Genomic DNA, 24463 nt, shown 5'->3' on the forward strand with positions numbered 1-24463 from the left:
TTAACAAGAATTCTTTAAAGTAAGTAAAGTCCGCATGAAAAAGGAGGAAGTGATGACCTAATATTACATATTAAATTAAATATTAAATTATTATTTTTATGAAACAGCTTTGGGCAGTCGTGTTTTAAATAGATAAATAAGTAAATGCTATTATCCCAAACTGGCTTACAAAAATAATTAAATCAGGTTGCCACTTCCTTCCTGCATGTTAGATACAGTCAGGAGCCATTACGTATCTGCAGAAAGGTGACAGATGGGCCATGGTGGACAAGAAGCAGGGGCAATGAGGCAGGGCCCTCACGGCAGTGGGTGTCATGAGCACTGATGGTGAGCAGGAAGGGGCCTCTATCCAGGGGGGAAAACACGTGCGTAGTACTGAGGAGTTAAGCGGCCATTCAAAGAGACACAGATCAGACCCGCCTTGACTTTTGGGGTTTATCTGGATGGGTTTTCTCACGCTTCTTCAGTTTGTTAGGATTTTCTGTCTAATGTGGCAGTAATAAAGTACTAGAGACCTATTCCTTGTCTTAGCGTGGTTCCTGGATGTTAGGACAGTGGGGAAGGGCAGAACCAAAGGTAAATTTGTAAAACTGAGTCCAAAAAAAAGGCCTGTGGCTGTGCCAAAGGGGTGGCAGCTTATGTTGGAGACTTCCCCGTTTCATAAAACTTTTAAGTTTACATCTTTGTGTAAAGCCTCCAAAACCCAGTTTTCTCCTGGTGCCGTTTATTATTTATCCCTCAGTGCTGTACAATCACGGGCAGAGCCACAAAGCAGAGCCCTGCTCCGGTATCAGAGATGTGCGAATGCAGCCAGCCGACAGAAGCCACGGGCACTGGGGAATTCCTGGGTAGCTCTTATCACTGCTGGGACGAGATTAGCAGTGGCCACTGGTTTCCAGTTACTGGTGCTGAGAATGCCTAAGGAACCTGGGGTTGTGAATAGGCAGGCTGTGCTCGCAAGAGCTGCTGCCCACAGGGCCCTGGTTGGCCACAGAGACATGTAATTAAGATGCCCTGAAACCCTTCACCTGAACCTGTAATTACCTGGATGGTATCAGGGAGGCTGTTGGTTACAAACAGTGGCTTCATTCAGGCTGTTTCCATACCCTGCCGATCTAAGAATCAATGGCAGAGGGATGTGCAGGGGAGGGGAGTCTGATCCATATTTTAATCTTCCCGACAATAATGAAGACCTTCAAAAGCCTGGGGGGAGCTGAAAAGTCCAATGCAGCAACTCTAGGAAAGGCTTCTCAAGGCTACGACAGGATGCCTGCCTTTGCAGAATTTGCGCTTTGCATGCAGGAGATCCCAGATTCAATTACTGGCATCTCCAGGTTAAGATGCTGCCCGTCAAAGCAGGTAATACTGTCCTGAATGGAGTAAAACGCTGGTTCAGTATCAGGGAGCTTCTTTTCTTTCCTAGCTGCTGCCAGTCAGAGTGGACAGTCTGAGGTTGTTTTCACCTGCGTATTCACTTATAATTTTTTATCTATCTATCTATCAATCTATCATATTTATATAGCCGCCCATCTCATATAAAAGTGACTCGTGGTGTATAACATTTAATTAAAAACAATAAATCCACAAAAACAGTTACAATTAAAAATAACTATGAAAAGGCACATAGAACAAGCAGGGATGATATCAACCACAATAAGAGAGCCATCGCAAAATCTCCCAGGCCTGATCACATAGCCAGGTCTTGAGGGACCTGCAGAATGCTGATGTTGAATGTTACATGATAGGAAGGCCACAGCTCAGCCTCAGTTTTTCCTGACTGAGAAAGACTGGGAGACTCTTGCTTGTTCTTGGCTCTTGGCTGGCCAACCAGAGTACATGTGCATTTCTTACCTGTGACTTTCTGTTTTGGTTCCTAGTTTACCTGTGACTATCTGCTATGGGTTCATCTTTGATGTTCTCTTACTTTCACAGGCAAACTTTTCTGGCTGAGGGCTTGTAACTCTTCTGACCAGCTGGTGGGCCACATACAGCTTGTAACATCAGGAAGAACAGCACTCCCCAAGTTTTGGCCCTCTGTGGAGGGGGTTTGTTAAAGGGCAGTTGGGAACAGTTTATTTTCCAGAGGCTCTGCAGTCCATTCTCATCCTTAGCTTCCTATTTGCCAGCTGAAAATGGTTACCACAAAACTTTGGCCATTTTGACACTTAATTTTGATGGTGTGATCTCAGGGTGTTTGGAGGTCCATAGACAGATACCTGATGATGTGTGAAAGGGCCCCTGTGCAAGCACTGAGTCACATCTGACCCTTTGGGGGGATGCTGCTTTTGCGATGTTTTGTTGGCAGACTACAGAGTGGGGTGGTTTGCCATTGCCTTCCCCAGTCGTCACCTTCCCCAGCAAGCCAGGTACTCATTTTACTGACCACGGAAGGATGGAAGGCTGAGTCGACCTGAGCCGGCTACCTGAGAATCCAGCTTCCTCTGGGATCGAACCCGGGTCACGGGGAGAGTTTTCAGTTGCAATACTGCCACCTACCACTCTGCACCACACGAGGCTTCTAGATAGATACCTACCACTATCCTAAATGACATCTCTTTTATTCCTCTGTGACTGCAATGAATAGCAGCTACATATTGATGATCAAGGTAAATAAAAATGGTATTATTAGGGATGGAGACAAAACTTGCTTCCTACTCCTGGTGACCCAAGTGATTGAGAACCATGCTTGTTCTTTCCCGCAGAAAACTCCCCAAAGTTGTATTTCTTGACTCTAAACTAGAAGAGAAAGTTGGCATTGATATTTAGACAGACAACACTGGGTTTGTATCATGACCACCAAATCTGAGGGGCCCAGCAATATAACACCTGGATGTATAACTAATTCTAAGAAGCCATCAGATTGGCCTTCTGAGGAGCCATTGTGCCCAGAGGGAAGAAAAAAAATAGAAGAATCTAGTTAGCTGCTACTTTCCAACTCTCTATTTTGGTACTTCTGCTCCATTTCCCATCAGAACAGCTTCAGCAGAGCCATATTGCTCTGAGAAGAGTGGATTAAAAGCAGATTAAACTGTTAAATTCTGTTAACAAATTAACAGCAAAGGAAGAGAACTGGGAGAAGAAAAGAATATAAAGATGAACAGACCAGCTGAGAAAAGGCGCCTTTCAAACCTGAGTGCATATATTTCCATGCATCCAGGCAACTGCACTAATCAGTCCATTTGTGGGTCACCCCCAACTTCCCCCCCAATCCTTTCCCTTGTGTCTCATGTCTTTTAAATTGTAAGCCTGAAGGCAGTGACTATCTGATTTAGTTGTAAGTGAAGCAAGGCCTTCCAAATGTTTTGGACTTCAATTCCCACAATCACTTGCCATTGATTTTGTTGCCTGAAGATGATGAAAAAATCCAAAGGGCTGTCAATCTAGGTTTAGTCACATGGGAGACTGACCTCTGAGAAGGCCACACATACCACACTGACTTCCCTCAAAATAGCTTATATAATAATAACCACAATACTGACCCACCACAAAGTTGTTGCAAGGCATACTAAGAATATTTGTGAAGTGTTCTGAATGGCCCAAAGCAGTCCAAAGTAGTGATTTTCGAGGCTTGCTTTGGGAAACACTTTGCAGTTCCTCAAACCTTGCTCAAGACAAGGACAGTCCCTTGAATTATATCTTGTCCTCCACCAGTAATCTTCTGCAAGAGAGGAACACTGGCATGGTTCTCAACCATAGCCTCAAAAGACAAAGTCACACAGCACCCTGACCACCACCATGCAAGCTGAGAGAGGCTTGCGATCTCTCTGCACACACGGAGCCTTTCCCTACTCCACCCATTCTTAATTCAGCCGACAATTTTATTAACATGAGATTTGCTGTAGCCATTGCTGATCCCTATCTTGTCTCTATTCCATCCAAGGTAATGGAGTGACCCATCCTAACAGACTTGATATACCTTGAGGCTGCCCTTGGACAGAAAAAGCCACTTTAACACTGGTACAGCTAAGGATGACTTAAGGCCATCTCACTAATGGTCTGAGAATGAGATAAAGGCAACACTGTAGGGACCCAGCAGAAAAATGAAACGGCCAGGACTGTGCTTATGCCAGAGTTAGGTGCAAGTGGAAAAACCCCCACACCTTCACTGAGAGGAACTCAAGAAGCTTCTCAGCAGGCACGTGAAAGTATAAAGGTCCCTAAAAGGAGCAAACATAAAAGGATGATGACAGAAATGCCAACAATAATGCTGATGGCCGTATTATCAGTGGGAATTTGTGGGTCCATATACACAACCAGAATGGTTTCAGGTGTTCGAAACTGCAGTGGCTTCTATCAGATCTATCTGTGCTTCAGTTTATGTTGTATGGAGGTTTGTTCCCTTTTCAGTACTAAATTTTGAAATCTTTTCCTTTTCTCTGCGTCTGGAACCTCGGTGTTTCTGAGGGAATTGTCTTTCCCTGATGAAGGCGAAGTGCCTGTGAAGAAACATGCAGCACTTTTTATTAAAAAAGGATTTGAGGAGTTCTCTTATTTATATTACACTAGAAGCTACAACTTTTTCCACCAAAGATCACTACTCCTCAACAATTTAAATAGAGGCAAACTACTGCCTCCTACTTACTGCCTACAAGTTACATTCCAATCATGTGTAGGTAATTTTGGTGCATTTTATGATCACGGTGTTGCACCCAGTATGACTTTCTTTTTTTAAATTTTCCTTCTTTAGGACCACCTCCAAGGACTGTCTCTACCTCTCTGGCTGACAATGTTTGATGGAGTTAAGCAAAATCTTGTTCCCCTAACAAAATTTTATTAGTGTACATTTCTGATGCTATCATTTCTGTCACATTTCCAGGGCCATAAACACATTTCAAGCCAAGCGGGGGATGGCCGTGGCGCCAAAGCACCAGCTCTCCGTGTTGCCCACTGCCGACTGAGTCTCGTAACCCTAGAAAGGCCGTGCCTCACCTTATCCCCAGCCCAGAGCTGCATTCATTTTTCAGGACAACAAAATCCTAACAGCACCTTTATTTGCTTGCTCACACTTGACTTATTCATCTTGATGAACAATCTCTTATTCAAGTTTGTATGTTGGTACATATATACTGTAATCTCTCTCTCCCTCTCTCCCTCTATCTTGGTGGAAGAAAATAATTTTGTCAGGAAAAACCAGCTGTTTCCTGGAAGCATCTCAGAACTGTTTAGTGACAGCTGCCTTCCTGACCTATGGGAACTACCAACTAAATTTCTCAGTCAGCACTGGCTATTGCCCATGCCTTCTCTGTATGGTCCCTGCATCATGGAACACCCTCCCCCAGAGATTCAGAGGCACCAACCCTACTGGCCTTCTGGAAGGCTGTGAAGGCCTGGCTTTCCCACCAAGCACTGAACCTGGGATGTTAATGGAGCCCAGTGTGGGTGTGTGGGATCTGCTGATAAGGTGCTTACAAAAGTGCCTTGATGTGGTTCTTTTAGTTAATTATTCTACTGTTTTTATGTTTTTGTTTACTGCCCAAAACTCCAATGGTACACGGGTAGCTATATAACTTGTTGAATAAATAAATAAACAAGCAAATAAACAAATAAAGTTCACTGGGTAATTTCATACTGACAGACCAGATGGACCTAACACAGCTTGCCCGCAGAATTTCCATTCTTCTCATGGACTGCACAGCCACACAGGAGAAGGCAGAAGATGGCGTTGCCTTCAACAACAGTAAGAGTGAAGCAACAGCACCTTTGGTAGCCCTTTGCAGGAACCAACTACGTACCCTAATATTTCCCAGAGTTTTCTCTGCAGGGCACAGCTCTGGTCTCTGTATGGGTCTTCCCCTCTGATTTCATAAAATAGGAAGGGGGATGGCCCCATGACACAATTGCTTTGTTAGACAGACACATTTATCAAATAGCAGATTTGATTTTTCCAGAGTACGATACTGAAGGGTAGCTCACACTTTAACGCTACCCAGCAACAATGGTAACCAAACATCCCATATATTGCCAATTGGCTAGTGAATTCTCTTCCTTCTAAGGTAGTTTTCTCACATTTCTTACCTTCAGCTCACAGTGCTCCAGTCTAGCCAAACAACAACAAACAAAAATGGCCCTGCAACTATACAAGTCTACTTTTTGCTTCCCAGGGCATGAGGACCACAGTTGCCAACTGTGACTTCCCAGCGACTAATATACCTCCTGAAATGGAAGGGTTTTTTTAGAGCCATAATGAGAAATGGGGAAGGGTGGCCCTAGAATCTGTTGATTCCTCTTTTAAATCCCACACGGTTGTAGCACTTGTTTTCCCATTTTGTGGCAGTAAATTCAAGAAATTCACTAGACACCACTCAAAGAAATCCCTCTTAGGTCTGTCTTGAATATCCTGCTAAATCCATTTCACTAGATGATGCTGGGGTATACATTATAAGAGGCGAAGAAAAAAGTATGTATTTTCCCTACACCAAGTGTAATGTGATATATATATTTATAATGTCTCCTTGCCCCCTTCCCTGAGATGCCTATCACTTGATTCTGCCCAGCCAAGCCACTGCCTGTTCCCCAGTTCCTCCTGTTTCTCTGCAATTTCTTGCAGAACCCTTGGTCCCATGAGGTAGTTAAACCATTTCCCTAACCCTGAACCAACTAGTGGATGGTCACCAGCTCAACATTGTTGCGTGTGGCTGTTTTCCAGCTGTACTGTCGACATTATTGTAATATAATACAGTGGTGCCTGCTAAATGATCTGTATGATCTGTCATGTATGTAATTTAATAACCATATCTGAGCACCAAGGTGCAAGGCCACATTAGCTTTATGTGATATCAAGCTGTGTGTGCATATGATATGTGTCTCCCTTCTTGCTCCACCTTGCTCGGTTCTTTTGACGTGGACCAGCAGCAGCTCTGCCACCCAGCCTGATCCTTTTTGCTCACGAAGTTTTATTACCAAACAGTTGCAGCACCAACCTCAGTCCTGAGAACTGAGCCCACTAGACAATGGAAATGACCAGGTTTGGTAAAACCCTGCCAGCCGAGCCAGTTCTCAAGAGGGGGCGCTTAAGGCCTTTCCGATTGGCAAGACCGGGTGGGTGGACAGAGGCAGTGTTTCTCTGATGCAGCCCCCTTGCCTTGGAACAGCCTTTACCCAGAGATGGGATAGATACCCTCCTTGATGGCATTCCAGATGGCGGGAAAACAGCGCTCTCCCAAAGAATCTTTGAATACGGACTGGGCACCTAGGTGTGTTATCATTGCACTTGGTCCGATGTTTGCATCTACTACTGTTTTGCTGGTTGATCTTGCGTTGCAAAGGGCTAAGAGCCATATTGGAATATGACAGTACTAGGGACAAAGAGCGTAACTTATCACGGCAATAGGATTATAAATAAAAACACGTAAAAGTGACGCTGGCTGGAAATGCGTCTACCCATTCCTAGCTAGTGGGCTCTTCCCAGAGTGCGACCAGGAACAGTTAATATTTAAAGTTCCTATGAGTGCCTATTTCTGGCCATGAGTTAGTGTTCTAGTCCTCCTCCTCCTTGTTCCAGTCATCCTTTATTTCTCCACATCAGGTGTGACTGAAGGATTCCTGTCACGTCACTGCACAGATCTACACTCCCTGTGTTTGTTCCCCCATCTATCTTGACGGCATGCAGGTCATCCTCTTTGCATTTGGCCCCTCCTGATAAATGACTGTCAGGAACTTCAGATTTCACATGATGAAATGCGCAAGCTTCTCGGCAAGGACTTCTCTAGACCTCAGCTACTGTGGCTCCACCTACCAGATGGGCCTCTAGATGCCTGTGGGCAGGAAGGGACATGAAATACTTCCTGCTTGATGTGAGTCTTGTTTGGGGCCATGAGGTCTAGCTGAGTTTTGGTGTGTCTTGTTTTTTGGTCCTGATTCTTACTTCCATCTTCATTCCTGCTTTCTCCTTTGCCTTCTAATTTGATTGTTCTTCAGTCCTGACTGTTGGCTGCCAGCTCTAGACTGCTGCCCACGACCCAGTCCCAACAATTATCTGTCTTCTGGAAGAACCGCATGCTCCATGGCCAGATTATTTCCTGCTTCACTCTTGCTTCCTTTTGGTCATACATGCTCAGTGTCACTATAATGCTGTCTATGGGAGCAGCTGGGGGTGGGGTGGGGGAACATACTAGGCGAGCATATTGCTGAAGTCTTACCACTTTCTTCACCTCTGAAAAATGGCTGGGTCAGGAAATCACCAGTACCATTATTCCCAGTGCCCCTAATGTTCTTGGCATTGCAGGAAAGGATTTCTTATCCCGCCATCCGCTGCTCCCCATGGCCAATGGGAATCTTTAACCAGAGGAAGAGGCCCTCAGACCTGATGTCCAGGGAGCAAGATTTATTTATTTGTTTGTTTTCTGTTTATCTATTTTAATCAATTTATACAGTCATTCATCTTGCAGCGTTAGTGACTCTAGGCAGCTAACAAAATTAAAAACTCAATAAAACAACCAAGAACAATAATAATAAATATACATATAGTGGCAGCCAAGGACAGCAATAGTCACAACAGCACCCATCTCATAGGCCCCATTAACCTCCTGGCCCCTCCACCTGGGAAAACAGACATATTTTTAAGGCTTTCCAGAATGCCAGCAGAGTTGGGGCATACCAGATCTCTAGAGGATAGGATGTTCCTGAGGAGAGGCACAGCTACAGAAAAGGCATACTTCCTGCATCCCACTAGATGGCAACAGATGAGATCTGGAGCATTCCCATCCTGCCTGGCCTAATGGAGCAGATGGAAACAATGAGAGTAAGGCAGTCCCTCAAACGCACTGGCCCCATGTAGGATTTTATGGGTAGCAGCCAGCACCTTGAATTGCATCCGGAAGCAAACTGGAAGCCAGTGCAGCTCCCAGAGCAAAGGTGTAGCATGGGCATAACAAAACACACCCATAATTGCCCATGCCACTGCATTCTGGACCAACTGAAGCTTCTGGATGCTGTTCAAGGGCAGCTCAGTGTAGAGTGCACTGTAGTAATCTACTCAGGAGGCGGTCAAGGCATGAGGGATTGTAAGCAGTGCTGGAAGGGCACAATTGTTACGAGTTGCAACCATGCAAAAACCCTCCCGGCCATAGCTGCCATCTATACCTCGAACAGGAGCCACAAGTTTCTGTCGCACAATGTTTCTGTTTGGGGTAGTGCCACCCCATCCAGAACTAAAGGTAACAAATCACTAGATCCAGGGATCGCTAAAACCAGAGATCGCCTCATCAGGCAGGAGTTTTCTTCCACATTATTGTAGCTACTGGATGCAGAAGTATTACATAAATATCTTCAAGTTTAACTCAGGTATATGAAGCATGGGAAGGAGAAGCATATTGGGTGATCTCATTTTGGGGCTGGAAAGAGGTTCTGGGGTGGAGAATTCAAAAGTACCCTCATTAGACCTTAGCTGGACAGCCTGTCAACTAAAGAGGAGAAGGGTTTTTTGATTTTATTTTTGTTTTGCATTCCAACCAATTACCCTTCCTTGTTCCAGCACAGCAACCGTTATCATAAAAATGTATAACTTAGTTACATTACAAAACAAACAAAATCTCCCAACCCACCCAGTCTAATCAATTATGCCGCCATTGTGTCAAGCACAGAGGAAGAACCTCCTCCATGTTGCAGGGTGGGGGCTATAAAATGCGCTGCAAAACCAATTAAAGATGAAAAACACACACTCGCAACTTTGTGATGGCAAGACCAAGCGATAGCGCCTTGATAAGGGAAGGCGCCATTTGAACCGTATCTCCGAGCAGAAGGCAATCAAAGAGACAGATAACCATCTTCAGAGGAGTACAAGAGACTCCGAAGGAACACGGGTCGTAAGAGAAGAATCACTTCCTGGTTTGTGATGGATAGTAAAAATTTATGACCTATTAACCTTCTGCGAGCCTTTAAAACATAAAGTAAAGAAAGGGGGTTACATTCCAATAAATTGGTCATCATAAAGAACATAAAGCCGTTTTGGATGTATGTTTGGCAGCCTCAGCAGGAAGCGAGAATATTAACTGTAGGACACGACAATGACAACCGTTAGGCAGCAGAAGAATGCTCTTTGGATCAAGAGGCTTCCACTCAAACACTGCTTAGCTGCTTGCTGCCTTTTAGTAAGGGTTGCCAGAAAGGAGGGCAAGGGCAGAAAGACCTAGCAAATGAAGAAGGGGTAGAATGGGGAAAGGTGTGCCACTCTGGGGATGCCAAAGATTCTTCCAAAAAATGTGTAAGTCAGTCCTGGATCAGAAAAAGGAGAAATCAGGGGTAGCAGAGCAGCTTCTACACTACTAGGAAACAAATCCATCACCAAAAATGAATGCATAAGACATCCATAGAATATTATGTAGGCTAATTAACACATAAGCGTTACAATTTAAAAGGGTGAACAAGTGACAAACTATTCTCCTGATGGGTACCTGAAGCCCCTGCACTTTCTTCTTAAATCAGACTTCACCTCCCTGATCCTTTCAAACATAGGCCTGCCTTCTGCCCTCAGGAGAGATGGCTGGGTGCCTCATGTGAGCATTGACAAGCAGAGGAAAAAGATGTGATTATTGGCATTATGCCTGTGTGGGCTTAGCTGCATCACAAGCGGCAGACTAAGACATGCACAGGTGACAAAATACATGTGTGTGTGTGTGTATTGTAACATTTAAAGAGCTTAAATCTCACATGTCATCAAATGCTGCAACATGTTGGCCATTTCAACCCTGAGGTCTCAGGCAAGAACACAGAAATCTCAGGAGTTTTTGGCATTCTTGTGGCAAATCTCCTAAGTTCTCACGAAATTTGGAATCTTGGATGTCTTTAAAGTCGGGGGGATCTGCAGACTCCATCTGAGGGGGGAAGGGAGCTGCAGTGCCAAACTTTGTTTTATGATAAGCCATTCTTTCCACTGGATGTGCAGATCTTGTACGGTCGTCCGGCTTCCGTACCAAACACGCTTTATGCTGGGCTGTGATGGGGAGGGAATTGAGCCTCCTTGCAATGAAGAATGTTCACATTTTAAATACATACTAGAATAAAGTTAGGCTGGAGAATAAACAGGACGTGATAATGTACAGCAGATTACTTTGGAAACCATCCTATTCTGCACAGACAATATTTGAATAGTCACTGGTGGTGGAGAGAATATTTGCCCCTCTTTGAGAAGTTGCAGTCTGAAATATACCAAGGCAAGTTCCCATGCCGATCTGCAGATACTTCGGATGTAAATATTGCCAATCTCCTGCAACTTCTGCTTTGTAAGCATGCTTCTATCCCCACAGTAAGGGGGACTTCTCTGGAAACACCCAGAACTCAACACAAGCCCCAGTTCCCTAACTGAAATGCCACTTCACCCCCAACCTGTTGGATGGCAGCCTTACAGTGAAGTATGACTATTTTGACTGACAGACTTTTCCACATTGGAGGCAACAAACTCGTGAGCTGCAACAACAACCCGGTATCACTGCTAGAGTATGTCAAAGGCCTTACAGGAACAATTTCATGGCATGCAAGGAAACAAAAGGGTTCTCCAGCACCATCAGGAGGTTTCTGTGTTCTTACTTGTCTTCTTGGGCAACATGAACTGGCCAGCTAGACTTGGGACTAGTTCAGATTGCAAAACACATAAGCCCTCAAGGGAGATTTTTATGTCACAGGCAAGTTCAAATTCCAGGTAGACCAACATACACTTCTTTTGACACCCTGACCAATGCACTGATATTTCATTTTGTTCTTAAAGAGTACATGCTTCAGAGCAAACATTTTCCAAGTGTGGCTTACGAACTGTTTAAAAGCTATGATAATCTACACTTACAGCTAAAACATCTGCTTAGAAGTATACAAATGGGGGGGGGGGAGGAGGAGAACACCACTAGACAATAGAAATTAGAGACTAATACAGAGAAATAAGATACAGACTTATTTCACAGCAATAGAGCAGAGATAATGCTAAAAGATTTGGGGATCTACAGGTGTCTTTGGCCTCCAAGTGAGAAAAGCAGCATTAAGCATTTTTCCCTGGAGAAATCTTGAGTCCAGCATGAAGAAAATCTTCTCCCAGGCCTACCTCAGCATGAGTGGGGACCAGAGAAAGGCCTGTATGTATCACTCAAAGAATTTTGGGATCTCACCTGAAACACAAATATATCTAAAAGCAGTGTATGAAAGCAGGACCCATGTGTTTTATCACTTCTTAACTGAGTTCAGAATGCATAATGCTCATGCAAGCCACAAGGTTGCAAGCAAGGCCACTTTGGAATTCCATCCCCAACCCTTACCCCCCGTTTCCCTGGGCTCTCTTGCTTACCGCGATGTTCAAGTACAATGGTTCAACGAAGAACCAACTGGATCCTAAAAAGGACCAGGCCTATTTACTTCTACTCTATTCATACGTGACAGGATTAGGGACAGCAAGCATGGCCCTTTTGGGATTACAGGAATTGTGGTCTAATGCTACTGTAAGACACTAGGGTAGGACGTCTATTCTAGATTCGCCCAGCCCCTTGACTGTCCTACAAAGAAAGGAAAACAAAGTCTTTCCTGTTTGGCCTGGGCTTGGCCTAGCCAACGCCAGTCTTTCAGCCTCTGCAGTTTTTCGATTGATTCCCTGCTTCTGCGCTTGCCATGACCTCTTTCTCCTTGATTCTCCCTGGGACCTGTCTACGGCTCCGTGCTTATTGAGGACATGTGTCTAATTTTCACTTTCAGATGAGCAGGAGCAAAAGGGTGCTGGCTAGGAAACAGTCCCAGAGGGCGGAAAAGTGTAGAAACAGGTAAACAACTTTCACACCCACACTTTTCAGCATTAAGGCACACTGCAGAAATGAAGAGAATATGGTTTGCTGAAAGAAAGGATCACGATCGGGGATTTTTAATGATCATTATAGCTGGCCCAAGCCATTAGCCCCGGTTTGCTGCATAAGCTATGGGCTGTTACAGCCACGCTGATTCTCATTGTGTAATGGGCTCCTTTTTCTGTTGACTAAGCTGTTGACTTAGAGCAGCTGCCCATAAGGTTAGGCCATTCATTACTCGAACACAAGACTAAAAAACAATTATTAAAGCATTTCAATAAATATGCTTGGCAGCTTGTGTGGTGCCTGGATTTTGCTTCCATTGTAGAGATGGGGGGAAAGAGAGAGAGAGAGAGAGAGAATATGGCTGTTGTTCGGGAGCTTTCCCATCCTCAGTCCTGTTTAGGCAACTTGCACAAATCAATTTTCTCTATGTGGTTCGGTTTCCTTTGACAGTTTAAACCTCAATCCAATCACTAGGCTCCAGGGATTTCCGAACCACTGACGATTAAAATCCTCCTCGAGCCCCAAGTGTTTTTACTAATGTTGTGTGTTTAATAACTCCACTTGTGAGCAATTTTGTCAGAAAAAATCCAGCACTGCAAAAACCTCTGGAAGCGACGAAGCTGAATTTTAAAAGTAAGGTTGCCCTGTACTTGTCCTTGAAGAAACGCGGTAACGCAGCTGCCATGCATCACGGAAACTGCCTATCGGGGCAGATCTATCATACCGAGCCAGCGCCAAAGGACCTGCAAAGTCATGTTCTTGTAACACTATGGCAGACAATAGTTGTGAGGATCTCCCAGTGATAAGAATCCTTGCTGAAGAGTTGTTGAAGAGCATGTTAAGAAATACCGGAACAGACAAGACGTTTTAAATGGGAGAAGGTCAACTTTCCAGTTTAGAAACGTAACATTTTTACAGATTACTGCATGAAAAATCATTTTGTGCAACTGCTGACACGTTGGCAGAAACAAAACAACTGGCTTCTTGCTAATAGTCTCAGAATTAAATCAGCTTAAGTCGCAGCGAGGTCAAAGCATTTTCATTAAAATTATTATTTTGTTATTTACACAAAAGCAGGATCTAGGGAACCATTCCAGGTTTCATTCATGGTCTTGAGGACGCCCATTAGACTTCTGACCCTCTCCACCCTTAAAAACGAACAGCAGATGATCACTGCCCAACGTCTCACAATACCTTAGCGAACCACCTCTGTATCAAAGGCTGGTCACAACTCGCTGAGTCTTTTCTCTAACCAAGCAATTTTCTGTCAGATGGGGCTTAAGGATTATCTTCTCTCCTTAGCCAGCCTGGCAACGAACATCTTACATCCAGTAAGGATGAAACCCATCTTTGGAGGAGATAAGCTTGAAGTGTAAACTTACCCTGGCTCAATAAGGTCACCAATCCATATAAACCTCTCCCAAACCAACTACTTCCTTGCAGTTCCAATCTTCAGAGTGAGGTCTGCTACACTTCAAGAGACATGCTTATATATCCATATGAGCTTGGCTAGTTCAACATCCTGGCTGTTCTTCCCGTGCTCAGGTGTTACCAATACCCTGACCAATAACATCGCCAATTAGGTATAGTGCTTTGGCCATAAAGAGACCAGCATTACTCCCAGCATACCTAAACAAGAGACAGGACAGTTTCAACCTCACTTCCTCCAAGCACTATCACATGCATTTGGCTACAACGGAATGAAGTCATTCATTTTACCAATCCACAAAATACCGTCGGTTTCATTTTCACTCAAGAACATTGTACCAATGGAAAACCAGCGCGCACTTGACCATGAACAAACCAAAAAACTAGGTCTGACAGACACTTTCCTACCTGAGGTAGCGTCAGTTGCTGAAGAACCTCCTCGGTGGTCAGAAGTTGGGCGTGATGACCCCGGCATGCTAACGGGCTCAGAACGTACAGGCTGGATTCTAAAATACAAACCATGGTACATTTCTGTTGAAATATCAGTTGGCTGAAAAGAGTGCCACAGGGCTTAAGTCACAAAAAGAAAGGGAGTACAACTATCTGGAGCCAGATTCAGGATGCAATACCTGAGCTATGTAATCCTGGTCAGACAGGATTTCTACACTCTCTAGGACTTTTTGTTCTCCAGAATACCTGCCTGTATGAGCAGGGATGGTTTGAGATGCTCTTGTGTCCAAATTGAAAATGCCATAGAGAGGGTCACTGTGCCATAACAGTGAGAGTCAAGTTTAGTTTTTGAACATGTCTCATGGTTCAAAGTCTCGTATGTGTACGTGGGGAGGACCATAGTAGATGCAGAGAACATGTGTTCCCTGCAGGGAGTAAAGATAAAGGCAGTGCTAAGTATTGCACAATATGTGTGTAACAGGGGACATATTGCAGGGCATCTTCCTGCAAATGTATGCTAACACAGGAAGTGCCAGACTCTGGTTCACAAGGCTTCTGCAGGAGACACGCCTCGTGGGAGGTGCCAGCAGCTCTGATCTGACTACCAGCATCACCCCCTTACTAGAACCCAAGTCCTCCATGTACTTTTCATAACTCTATCTCTACATCTCCTAAATTAAAGGCCTCTGGTAGGACCTAGGAAGCAATGCTTTCTCTGTTGGTGTGCTTGCCATCTGCAATAGCCCATCTCTCAACATCTGGATAGCCCCAACCCTAATGGTCTTCCACTAGGCATTAAAAACTTGGATTTTCCCCTGGACATTGGGCCAGGGTGTTTACTGAACCTGTTCTTCAAGGGGTATGAGATGGACTGGGGTGTTGCTCTAGGAGGGATGTCTTTAGGTGATGTTTTTATTATTGATTTTAACTGTTGTTCACTGCTTAGAGTTGTATGTTGAGTGGGTAACCATATGAATTGAATGAATGAATGAATGAATGAATGAATGAATGAATGGATTTATATATTCTCTGGGTTTATTGTTTTTGTACTGTTATATCCTGTAAGCTGCCCAGAGTCATACAGATCAGGGTGGCCTATCAATTTAAGAAAGAGGGAAAGAATCCGTAGGGTGAGAACCATTCAAATCTCAGGAGGAAAGCTGTTCCAAAGAAGAGGAGAAGCAACTGAGACGGCCTGTCCCCGTGGTCCCTAAGGATGACAGGCATATATGTAAGTCAGACCCACACCCATTTTCCTCCCACAAGCACAGAGACCTTAATGTGCCCCTCCTTCAGTGTAAGACCTCTGCAGAGCCCTTTGCCTTTAGCATGGATTTCAACTTCACAAGCCAAGCAAGTAAAAAATGGGCAGGAGTACGTCTAGAGCCATCCCATCAAGCATTTTCCCTTTCCCCTGGCCCCAGAAGGGAAGCAGGCAGACCCACCATCTCAGCTGGAACACCAACACAATTTGCCTCTGCTTGCCTGTCTTCTAGGAGCAGACATTCTGGTAGACGACCTGACTAATTTCCATCCCATCAGGCTGTTAAGCAGTTCATCACTCCAAAAATGGTTTCATGAATCTGCATTTCTTCTTTCCTCCCCGTCTCTTTTTCTCCCTTTGCATCCTGACTTTTAGATCCTAAAACTGGAGGCAGAAATTTATAAGCTGTTCTGGGAGCTTTTTTCCTTGAAGAGGAGGGGAAAATCCTTTCCTTAAATAAAGGTGCTGTTGCCAAGCGTCTACCGCTGTACATACTGTAGATCAAGGGTTGCATAAAGAAGCAAATCTACAAATGAAACAAAAATTATTCTCCTTTCATCAACTCTCGCTTAAATCAAGATGTGCCCCCCCCCCCTTTTTAAAGGAAACAGCCAGAAACTCAGACTCAGCTCTTTCTTAGACATATAATGCTGGTGCGATAAGAAATAGGGAACAAGTCTTTGCTTGTTAAAAAAAAAATCTAACCTGAGACTGTCTAAATCCAAATCATCTGTGTCGAAGTCCAGGAGGGGCTGCGGAGTATCACTGGGACCATGGGACTGGAGCACTGAAGAACTGGAGGAAATCACAGTTGTTTGGCCCGAAGGATGAATAGTCTTGAACTGGAACTGTGGGCCCATCCACAGGCGCCGGTGAGGTCCAGTGTGAGTCACAATTTCAACCTGGAAGTGTGGCATCCGAGCAACGTTACTGTGAAGATCAACACTGCAACAAGATCTAACAATCAGCCCTGAACCCTTCTAATCAGCGTATATGAGTTGAGCTCAAGATTTCTCCAAGCCACTGCCTTCTAGACGCGTTGGACTATAATTTCTGCAATTTCCAGTCTAGCAACTCACGGAATCTGACCATGCTAACCTGGGAATTTTGACAGTTAACGTCCCATATACATGGGAGACACCAGGTTGAAGGTGGCCAGTGTATACGTCTTCACTTGTCTCGTGAAAACACAAACTAAGAACAAAAGAATTATACCCTGCCTTTCATTCAGGAGTTTGTACACAGTGCTGTTCCTCCTATTTTCCCCCAGATCTCTGTCAGGGAGGCTGGAGTGAGAGTGAATGACTGGCCCAACGTCCCCTGGGAGCTTCTGTGGCTGACAGTGGACCTGAATCCAGGTCCCTTGACTCCTTGTCCAACGCCTTCACCAATGCACAACACAGTCTCTCTCTGAAAACCTCATGCTAGGTTTTGAATGGGGATGTTGCCAAAATGGCGGTCTGGGAAAGAGTTCTTCCCACTCATTACAACTTGCATAGCTGAACCTCTAATTTTGACATTACCCGGCACTGTCCTCAGCCCTTCCTTGGCGGCTGCCAAAGGAGACTCAACAGACGTGAACATATATTCTGCGAATGAGTATAACATGGAGATGACATTTCATACAGCAGCAATGCATCCAAAGCACCATCTGGTTCCTAACCCCTTTTACCATTGTTATTCCTTCTTCCCAATTAATGCTGCAAACTTCATACACATTCCTGACAGCACAAGGCCATTGAATTCAGTGGGACCACTTTCTGAACAATTATTTTATTTGGCATCTGAGTTAATTCTATGTTGTGGTGGATTAAACTGTTGTAAACATTCCTGGTAGCAATTATGAAGGGCAGTATAAAATACTGAAATACCTTTTAAAGGGGTTCAAAACAATAGGGAGGAGGAGGAGAGAATAGAAAAGAAGCCACAGCAGGCTAAGACATCAAAATGCAGATGTGAGCAAATTGTTTCAGCAAGCTGGCGCTCAAGTGCACTGGTATGAAAATGAGAATCTTTTGAAGTTTCACAAGTTCTCACATCATAAAAAGGAAAAAAGCTCTACACTTGTGAAAAGGTGGGAAAGGGAGGACAAAGGCCTCCACATTAAAACAAAAAACAGAATGTGGCCCTACAAAGTTCTTTTTGTCCCTCCTGGTGCTGGCTTTGAATTTGCACAGATGTGCTTCCTCGACTGAGCCACTGTTTCTGAGGCCGTGGAATTGCAATATTCCAGCTGACTCTTGATTGTTATAACAAGCTTTTCCTTCCTTTTCTTAATGTGGTTTTCTTCTTGTTGGGCAACTCTTTTGAGGCTTGAAGGAAGAGCATGCAGGCCATTCCATGTGCCGTCAACATTTCCCTTTTTCATGGGGGCAGCACAAGCTGTCTGCTTGACGCATGCAGCTCTTGTGCCCCACTATGTAAATTAGGCCGTAACTAAAGCATTCTGCATACGTGGAGCTCAAAGCCATCAGCTCCATAGAGCCGAGAGGTAAACAGATGCTTCTGCAATTTCACCAATACAGTGAGGCAGATGTTCCCAGTCACCCCCATGCCACACACAGGACAAACATATTGTATCTCCTTCCCAATGACAGCACGCATTACCCACTTTCCTAATTGAGAAGTGGAAGTGAAGGGCAGTGTTCCTTTGTCACATGGTGTAACCATTGATAACACTTCCATCTGGAAAAACAGACAAACGCTGCGGGCTTTAATCGGAAGTGACTAGCTGGCGGATGGCAAGCATCTTTTGTGTTTTGAGGAGATTCAATTGCTTAACAAAATGCGGGCATTCCTGGACACTCCCCGAGCACTCCTAAGACTTCTGCTGCGGATCCTTCTGGAGAAAGAAGGAATGTAAGTTCCAGAGGACCTGCACTAGGTCCACATGAACGATAGTGCTGGCAATGCTGCAGAAACACTATGCGCACTCAAAACCCGGTTCACGTAGGCAGTCACCAGAATCCACCAAAATAAAGTGGATTAAGGCACACTGCCATGAGAAGAAGCCCGTCTCCTTGGCCCATTACATTTTCACTTGGAATTTTCATTCGGGTAATATTTAGCCCTGAGGAGCACTGTCTAGAGTCATCGCAATAGAGCAGTTGTGAGCAAACTGACCTCAAGTTTCTGTATTTAAATCCAGTGTTCCATCAACTGGCATCAGGGGAAGATGCGCACTTGGGAACACAGGAAGCTGCCTTATTATATCCTAATCTGTTAGTCCACCAAGCCTACCATTGTCTTGTATGATTGGCAAGGGATTGGCAAGATTTTTCCTATCACCTGCCATTAGACATACTGTCTTAACTGGCAACTTCAGCTAAAAAGCTTCTATATGTAAAGCATGTCCTCTTTCTCTTAAGCTATAATCCCTCCAAAATTGGCATTAAGGAATGGGTATATCTAAGCACATGCTTAGCCAATTATTTGTTTTCAGAGTCAGGAACAGAGCACTTTCACATAAAAATCTGGTCCTAGTTTTTAACTAAACTCCTCCATTATCCTAACTTTGGAAGAGGGAAGGGGAACTGGCTTTAGCTGAAACAACTGTAGTTTGGCACACAGAGATCCACACATAGATCCCAACACATGTTTTTCTTTCACCAAATAATTTGTCACAAACCTTACTCAGGAAATCTGAGCTGGACTTTAACCATGGAGAAAAACCTTCATAATGTCATTGATCAGGAAGAGGGCTGGGGAACAGTGTCTTACAAAAACTATTGGACTCCATATCCCTTTTGAGAACTTTTGGAGAATTCCAGATTGCCTGCCCTTCTGCCAGAACCAAGTCACTGTCATCACCCATACCTGTTAGCCCTTCAAGGTAAGCAAGGTCAGGAATCAGCAGGAGCCTCAGAAAATACTTTAGGACTGTTCGTAACTAAATCTTGAAAGCCTGTCAAAGCCCCTCTGTACTTCAGCTTATACCTAACCCAATCAAGGCAGAATTGTTTTGAGTTTCTTCTTCACACTTTCTACGTTCCCAGGACTAACACATTTTTTTTGCAATGACTCTGCACTCTCCTGACATTCCATAACAATACCTGAGAAAGCCATCCTTCATCTTCTTGTCCACTGTGATCAGAAGTTAAACTGTCATAGGACTCATTGCGGGTAATAGGCCCTGGGCTTCCAAATGGAACTACTGTGGGGGAAAAGAGAGGTGAGGCAAGAATGAAATAAAACATGATTAAGAGAATGTCAAAAAGCACATTGCATAGCTCTTTTCTTTCACTTACACCATCTACACATGCAGCTTTATCATTGTTCAATATTCTCACACCATTTATGACTTCATCATTTTTTTTCTCAGACACTAACATTCATAAAAAATGTCTCAATTTCACTCTTTGATATATTGCTATCATTCCCATATGAATCTCTAGCATTCCCTCATTTCAGTTTCATCCCAAATAATTGATCACTTCTACAGTATTTGTAATTCCAATTACTCTGCTGAAGACTCCTTCTTTAGCCCTTTTCACTTACTTCTAAAACAACGCTGGCATTTTTTTCTGTCTCTTTTACTCTGAAGTGTTCCTTGCTCTCTCACACTATGTTCTCTGCAACTTCTTCTCTGTAAGCACATTGTGTAATATCTTTTCCTTGTCCTCATTTTTGCAGAAATTATGTTTTCTCACCTGCAGCTTTTTTATTTTATCATTCCATGAAGCATTTTTTTTCATACATCCTATCAGCATAACTCCACCTACCTCTAATTCTTAATCTATTACAAGCAACATCTTATTTCTTTATGTCCATATTCCATTTATTCTGTTGGGAGATTAAAATTACCTCTCTCTCAGCACACCCACATGTGTAGGTAACAAGAGTGAGATTTTTTTCTTAGGTTGGAGGTTTGGAAATGTTATTCAGTTCTAGTCCTCAAAACCAATACATTTTTTATGTTTTTTGTTTGTTTGGTTAGTTGGTTGACTGCATCTGACTCCAAGTGGTGGATGTTAAGATTCTGATGACGAGCAAAAGAGGTCCGGCAAGCCTGAAATTTGCTGAAGCCTGTTAGCAACAAAATGTTCAGAAAAACCAAGAGTACCCTCAGAAGAGCTTTAACTAATGATGATGATGATTCCAAGGTCACTGCACCCTTGACAAGTCCAGGTCTCTTTGATATAGTATTCACTGCAACATTTTCCTTTTTTTAAATGTCTCCACTTCAGGAGATGCAAAAAGCCGCTTGAAGTACTTGGACAAAACCACTCCTCAGAAAGCATTAGGCTCGAGAACTGTAAGCATCAAGTCACCTTGATGTTAATGCAACCGATTTGAAGCTGCCTCAACAATTAAGTTGGCTGAGATCCCTTTGGCAGGTGGTAGCAGAAGATTCACATCCCAGCAGCAGCTGCTTTGTCAAACAGACATATTGCAGTGCCGTTGGGTATTTTAAAAAATTGTAACTGGAAAAAAAAGGACAATAGTGTGAAACTTCTAAACCAGACACCCAGAGGGGACAGGAGATTTGTTTGTCACTGGGGATACCTAGAACTGAAGGCAATATAATACTAAGGGATATGAGACGGCCAGAATGAAGAACGATCAAGATTAGCGAATGTTGGAGTCATGGAAAAAGATGGAATTTTTAGCATTTGCTCTGATCTACTTCTCCATAGATTGTTAAAATGAGATCGAGAAAGTTTACAGTATAGTCAAGTGCTTGTCCAACTGTGAAAAGAACTTCTAAATTTGCTTTCCTAAGGGGAAATGGGCTATAAAGTAGAAGAGACTATGGACATTGCGTGTTAATGAACTCGAGACCTCTAAAGAGACCATGGAGTGCTAGAAGAGCAACCTGCTTTGCATACAGGACCTCCAGGTTCGTTTCCTGTCATTTCCAGTTAACTGGATCCAATAAGAACTTGATAACAACCCTGAGAAGCTGCTGTAAGGACCTGAAGAACTGCTGCTAGTCAACGGGTGGGATGGTTCTGCGCTAGGTAAGTAAGTAATTCAAGCTAGTATAAGGCAGCATTTTATGTTTCTGATGAACACGTTACCAACTGCTAACATGAACTCAGAGGGTTGTTTGAGAATGTGGTGGAAGAACCACATGCACCGCTCCGAGCAGGCGCATGGAAACCAATGTCCTTATGGAAATCTCCTTTATTGTTCAGCAAGTTTCTTACTTTACCTAACTTTTAATTTTCTTTTAGAAAGTTGTATTTAAAAGTCTGTGTGGGGGAGTGGTGAAGGTCTTGGAATGAGAAGATTCAGGTTCAAGTCCACCCCCAGCCATGGAGTCTTGCTGGATGACTTTTTTTTGGAGCACTGCAAAACAGCACGACACAACTCCACCATTATCTTTATTCTAACAATGCCAGACTTCAACCCACTGGTTTGTTTTGGAAGGTACCCATCTGCCCAGAAAAAGAGGACACAGCCTGAACAGTGGCTATGTTGACTGCTGTCGGTGATTCTTGGTAAACCTTGCCTACTGATTGTGTCGTATGGTTTTTATAGAGATTTTTTTTGGTATTTTTTAAAATACAGTTTTAATTGCTGTAAGCCACCCAGAGTCACACATTTGAGATGGGTGGCTATATAAATTGAAATAATAAATACTGAATAAATATTTAGTCTTCATTGGGTTGTTTTTGCTGGTTCTTCTTTGGTACTGCTCTTAAAGGGGCTGTGTGTTTCCCCAAACCTGATGGATTTTTGCAGGCAATCTGATCCCTCTCACTGGTTTCGCAGTAGTCCGGATCAGGGATATAAGCAGTAATAACTTCTTAGTAAGTAGTAAGCAAACCCATGCTGTGTGGGTCAGGCTGCCCACACAGGGGTTAAAGGCCAGGACTTGTGAGCAAACTTGGTTCCATTCTCAAGTTGCACTTTAACAAGGAGGCTTCTACTCATGGTCATTTGAAGGCCAACAAAAAAACCTGCTGTGATCCAGAATTTTGTCAGCTGGGGCTCTCAAGGGCCTTGAGGAAACAGGAGATGTTCTCAGCAGAATGGCCTTCTTCCTCAGCGCAGGAAAGTTGAGGAGCAAGCAGGAAGGAATGGTGCAAGCAGGTTGCAAGCCCAAAGAGGGCTTATACACACAAGGGTGTATCATATCAGACAGACACATGCACACAGATGTCCTGGTGACACATGAGCAAGAAATGAGTAGAACTATTGAAAAGGGGGTGGTCCTAAGCAGGTTGTGACACACAAGGAAAAAAGATAGACAGCAGAAGTACTACAAAAGGTGGAGGGTTGGAATCAGTGTGCACACTACCAGCAAGGATGGATCCAAAAATGTCTCTGGATGGACTACTTCTTCGTGCGCTGAAAGTCACTTCCTTAGTTTATGACATTTGTTCTGCTCTTGAGGTGACTTATGCCCCCTGTTCAGTTGGTGGCAAGTCCAGATTCTGAAGATAACTCCTGAAGCACTCTTGCGATTCAAGCCAAAAAGAGTTTTACTTTCACATTTGCTGCTTGTGCAAAGGAGACCTTGATGTCTCAGCTGCCTCACCCCTGGCTTGTAGAAATGAGCATGAAGAAGAGGAGCACAACGGTCCTGCTCTATGCTTTAAGGTAGGGTTCCTCAACCTTGGCAACTCTAAGCTGTGCGGACTTCAACTCCCATTGGAGTTGAAGTCCGCACAGCTCAGAGTTGCCAAGGTTGAGGAAACCTGCTTTAAGGAGCTCACTATTTAATACCCATTATTTTTCTGTAACAAAAATCACTTTGGCCAGTGCACTAAAGACAGGACACAGAGGGGTATCATCAGTTAGGGAAACTACTCCCCTTTCATCTAGGTTCCAGACCCTAGCCCTAACCTTAACCCAGATTGCTGCTAGGTTACAGGGCTACCTGGATCCTTGTTCTGATCCACTAAGGTTGTTCTGACCTTGCAGATATTTTTTTAGAACTGCAAAGAAACCTGGATATATTAGGCAAGGCAGAATGGCAAAGCTCTGCCACATGAGGAGGTAGAACAGTACCAAGAAACTACATTCAGTTTCTATAGGACCATAACCAGAACACAGTGAAGCAATTAAACAAACAAACAGGCAAAGATACACAAGGAACCCACTCTTCTAAAAGCAGCATATTTTGCTCATGTTATTTGTAGATGCTCAATTATTCATCTTTTCAGGTTTTATATCAGCAGCTCAGTACAGGGATCTGGTTTCCCTTCCCTTTCATTACGTCCCTCCCGGGAGAACAGTCACAGATAGGGTATAATTACAAAGCGGACATTTCTGTGTGCTGCAAAGGGGTCTGCAACAGGACAAATTCTCAACAACCACAGGTGCGTTACTTCCGCCCTGGAACTAATTGAATGTTGTGGAACTGTGTCAGTCTTTCACATGTCCTGTGAAATGGCCAGTTTGAAATCTCTAGAAACCTATGATGGCTGCTTGGACGAGGGCTGGAGAAGATGACAATACAGGAAGGCCATTTCATGCTTTACAGAGCAGGAAACAGTATAACTCAACAGACAAGCCTAAGCTGACAAACATTTTGGAATCCATCCATCCATCCATCCATCCATCCATCCATCCACGTATATAGCCGCCTACCTTATACAAAGCAATTCTA

The 24463-nt window shown here is 43.9% G+C and overlaps 1 protein-coding gene across 4 annotated transcripts in view; it reads right to left on the reverse strand.

Annotated features, from left to right (window-relative positions):
• The window catches only part of BCAS3 (BCAS3 microtubule associated cell migration factor), a 530779-nt gene that overhangs the window by 239510 nt on the left and 266806 nt on the right, over window positions 1-24463 (reverse strand). For 3 of the 4 annotated variants that reach the window (XM_063296564.1, XM_063296551.1, XM_063296543.1), the window contains 3 exons: window positions 19956-20056; window positions 16609-16805; window positions 14598-14695 (listed from right to left, as the gene is read on the reverse strand). In XM_063296564.1, the coding sequence (XP_063152634.1) occupies window positions 14598-14695; window positions 16609-16805; window positions 19956-20056 (396 nt within the window). Of the gene's footprint in view, window positions 1-13737; window positions 13910-14597; window positions 14696-16608; window positions 16806-19955; window positions 20057-24463 lie in introns of those variants that run through there. The other variant, XM_063296557.1, reaches the window with a different exon arrangement.

This window comes from Candoia aspera, chromosome 1 (assembly GCF_035149785.1).
Source record: "Candoia aspera isolate rCanAsp1 chromosome 1, rCanAsp1.hap2, whole genome shotgun sequence".
In the NCBI taxonomy this organism is placed as follows: domain Eukaryota; kingdom Metazoa; phylum Chordata; class Lepidosauria; order Squamata; family Boidae; genus Candoia; species Candoia aspera.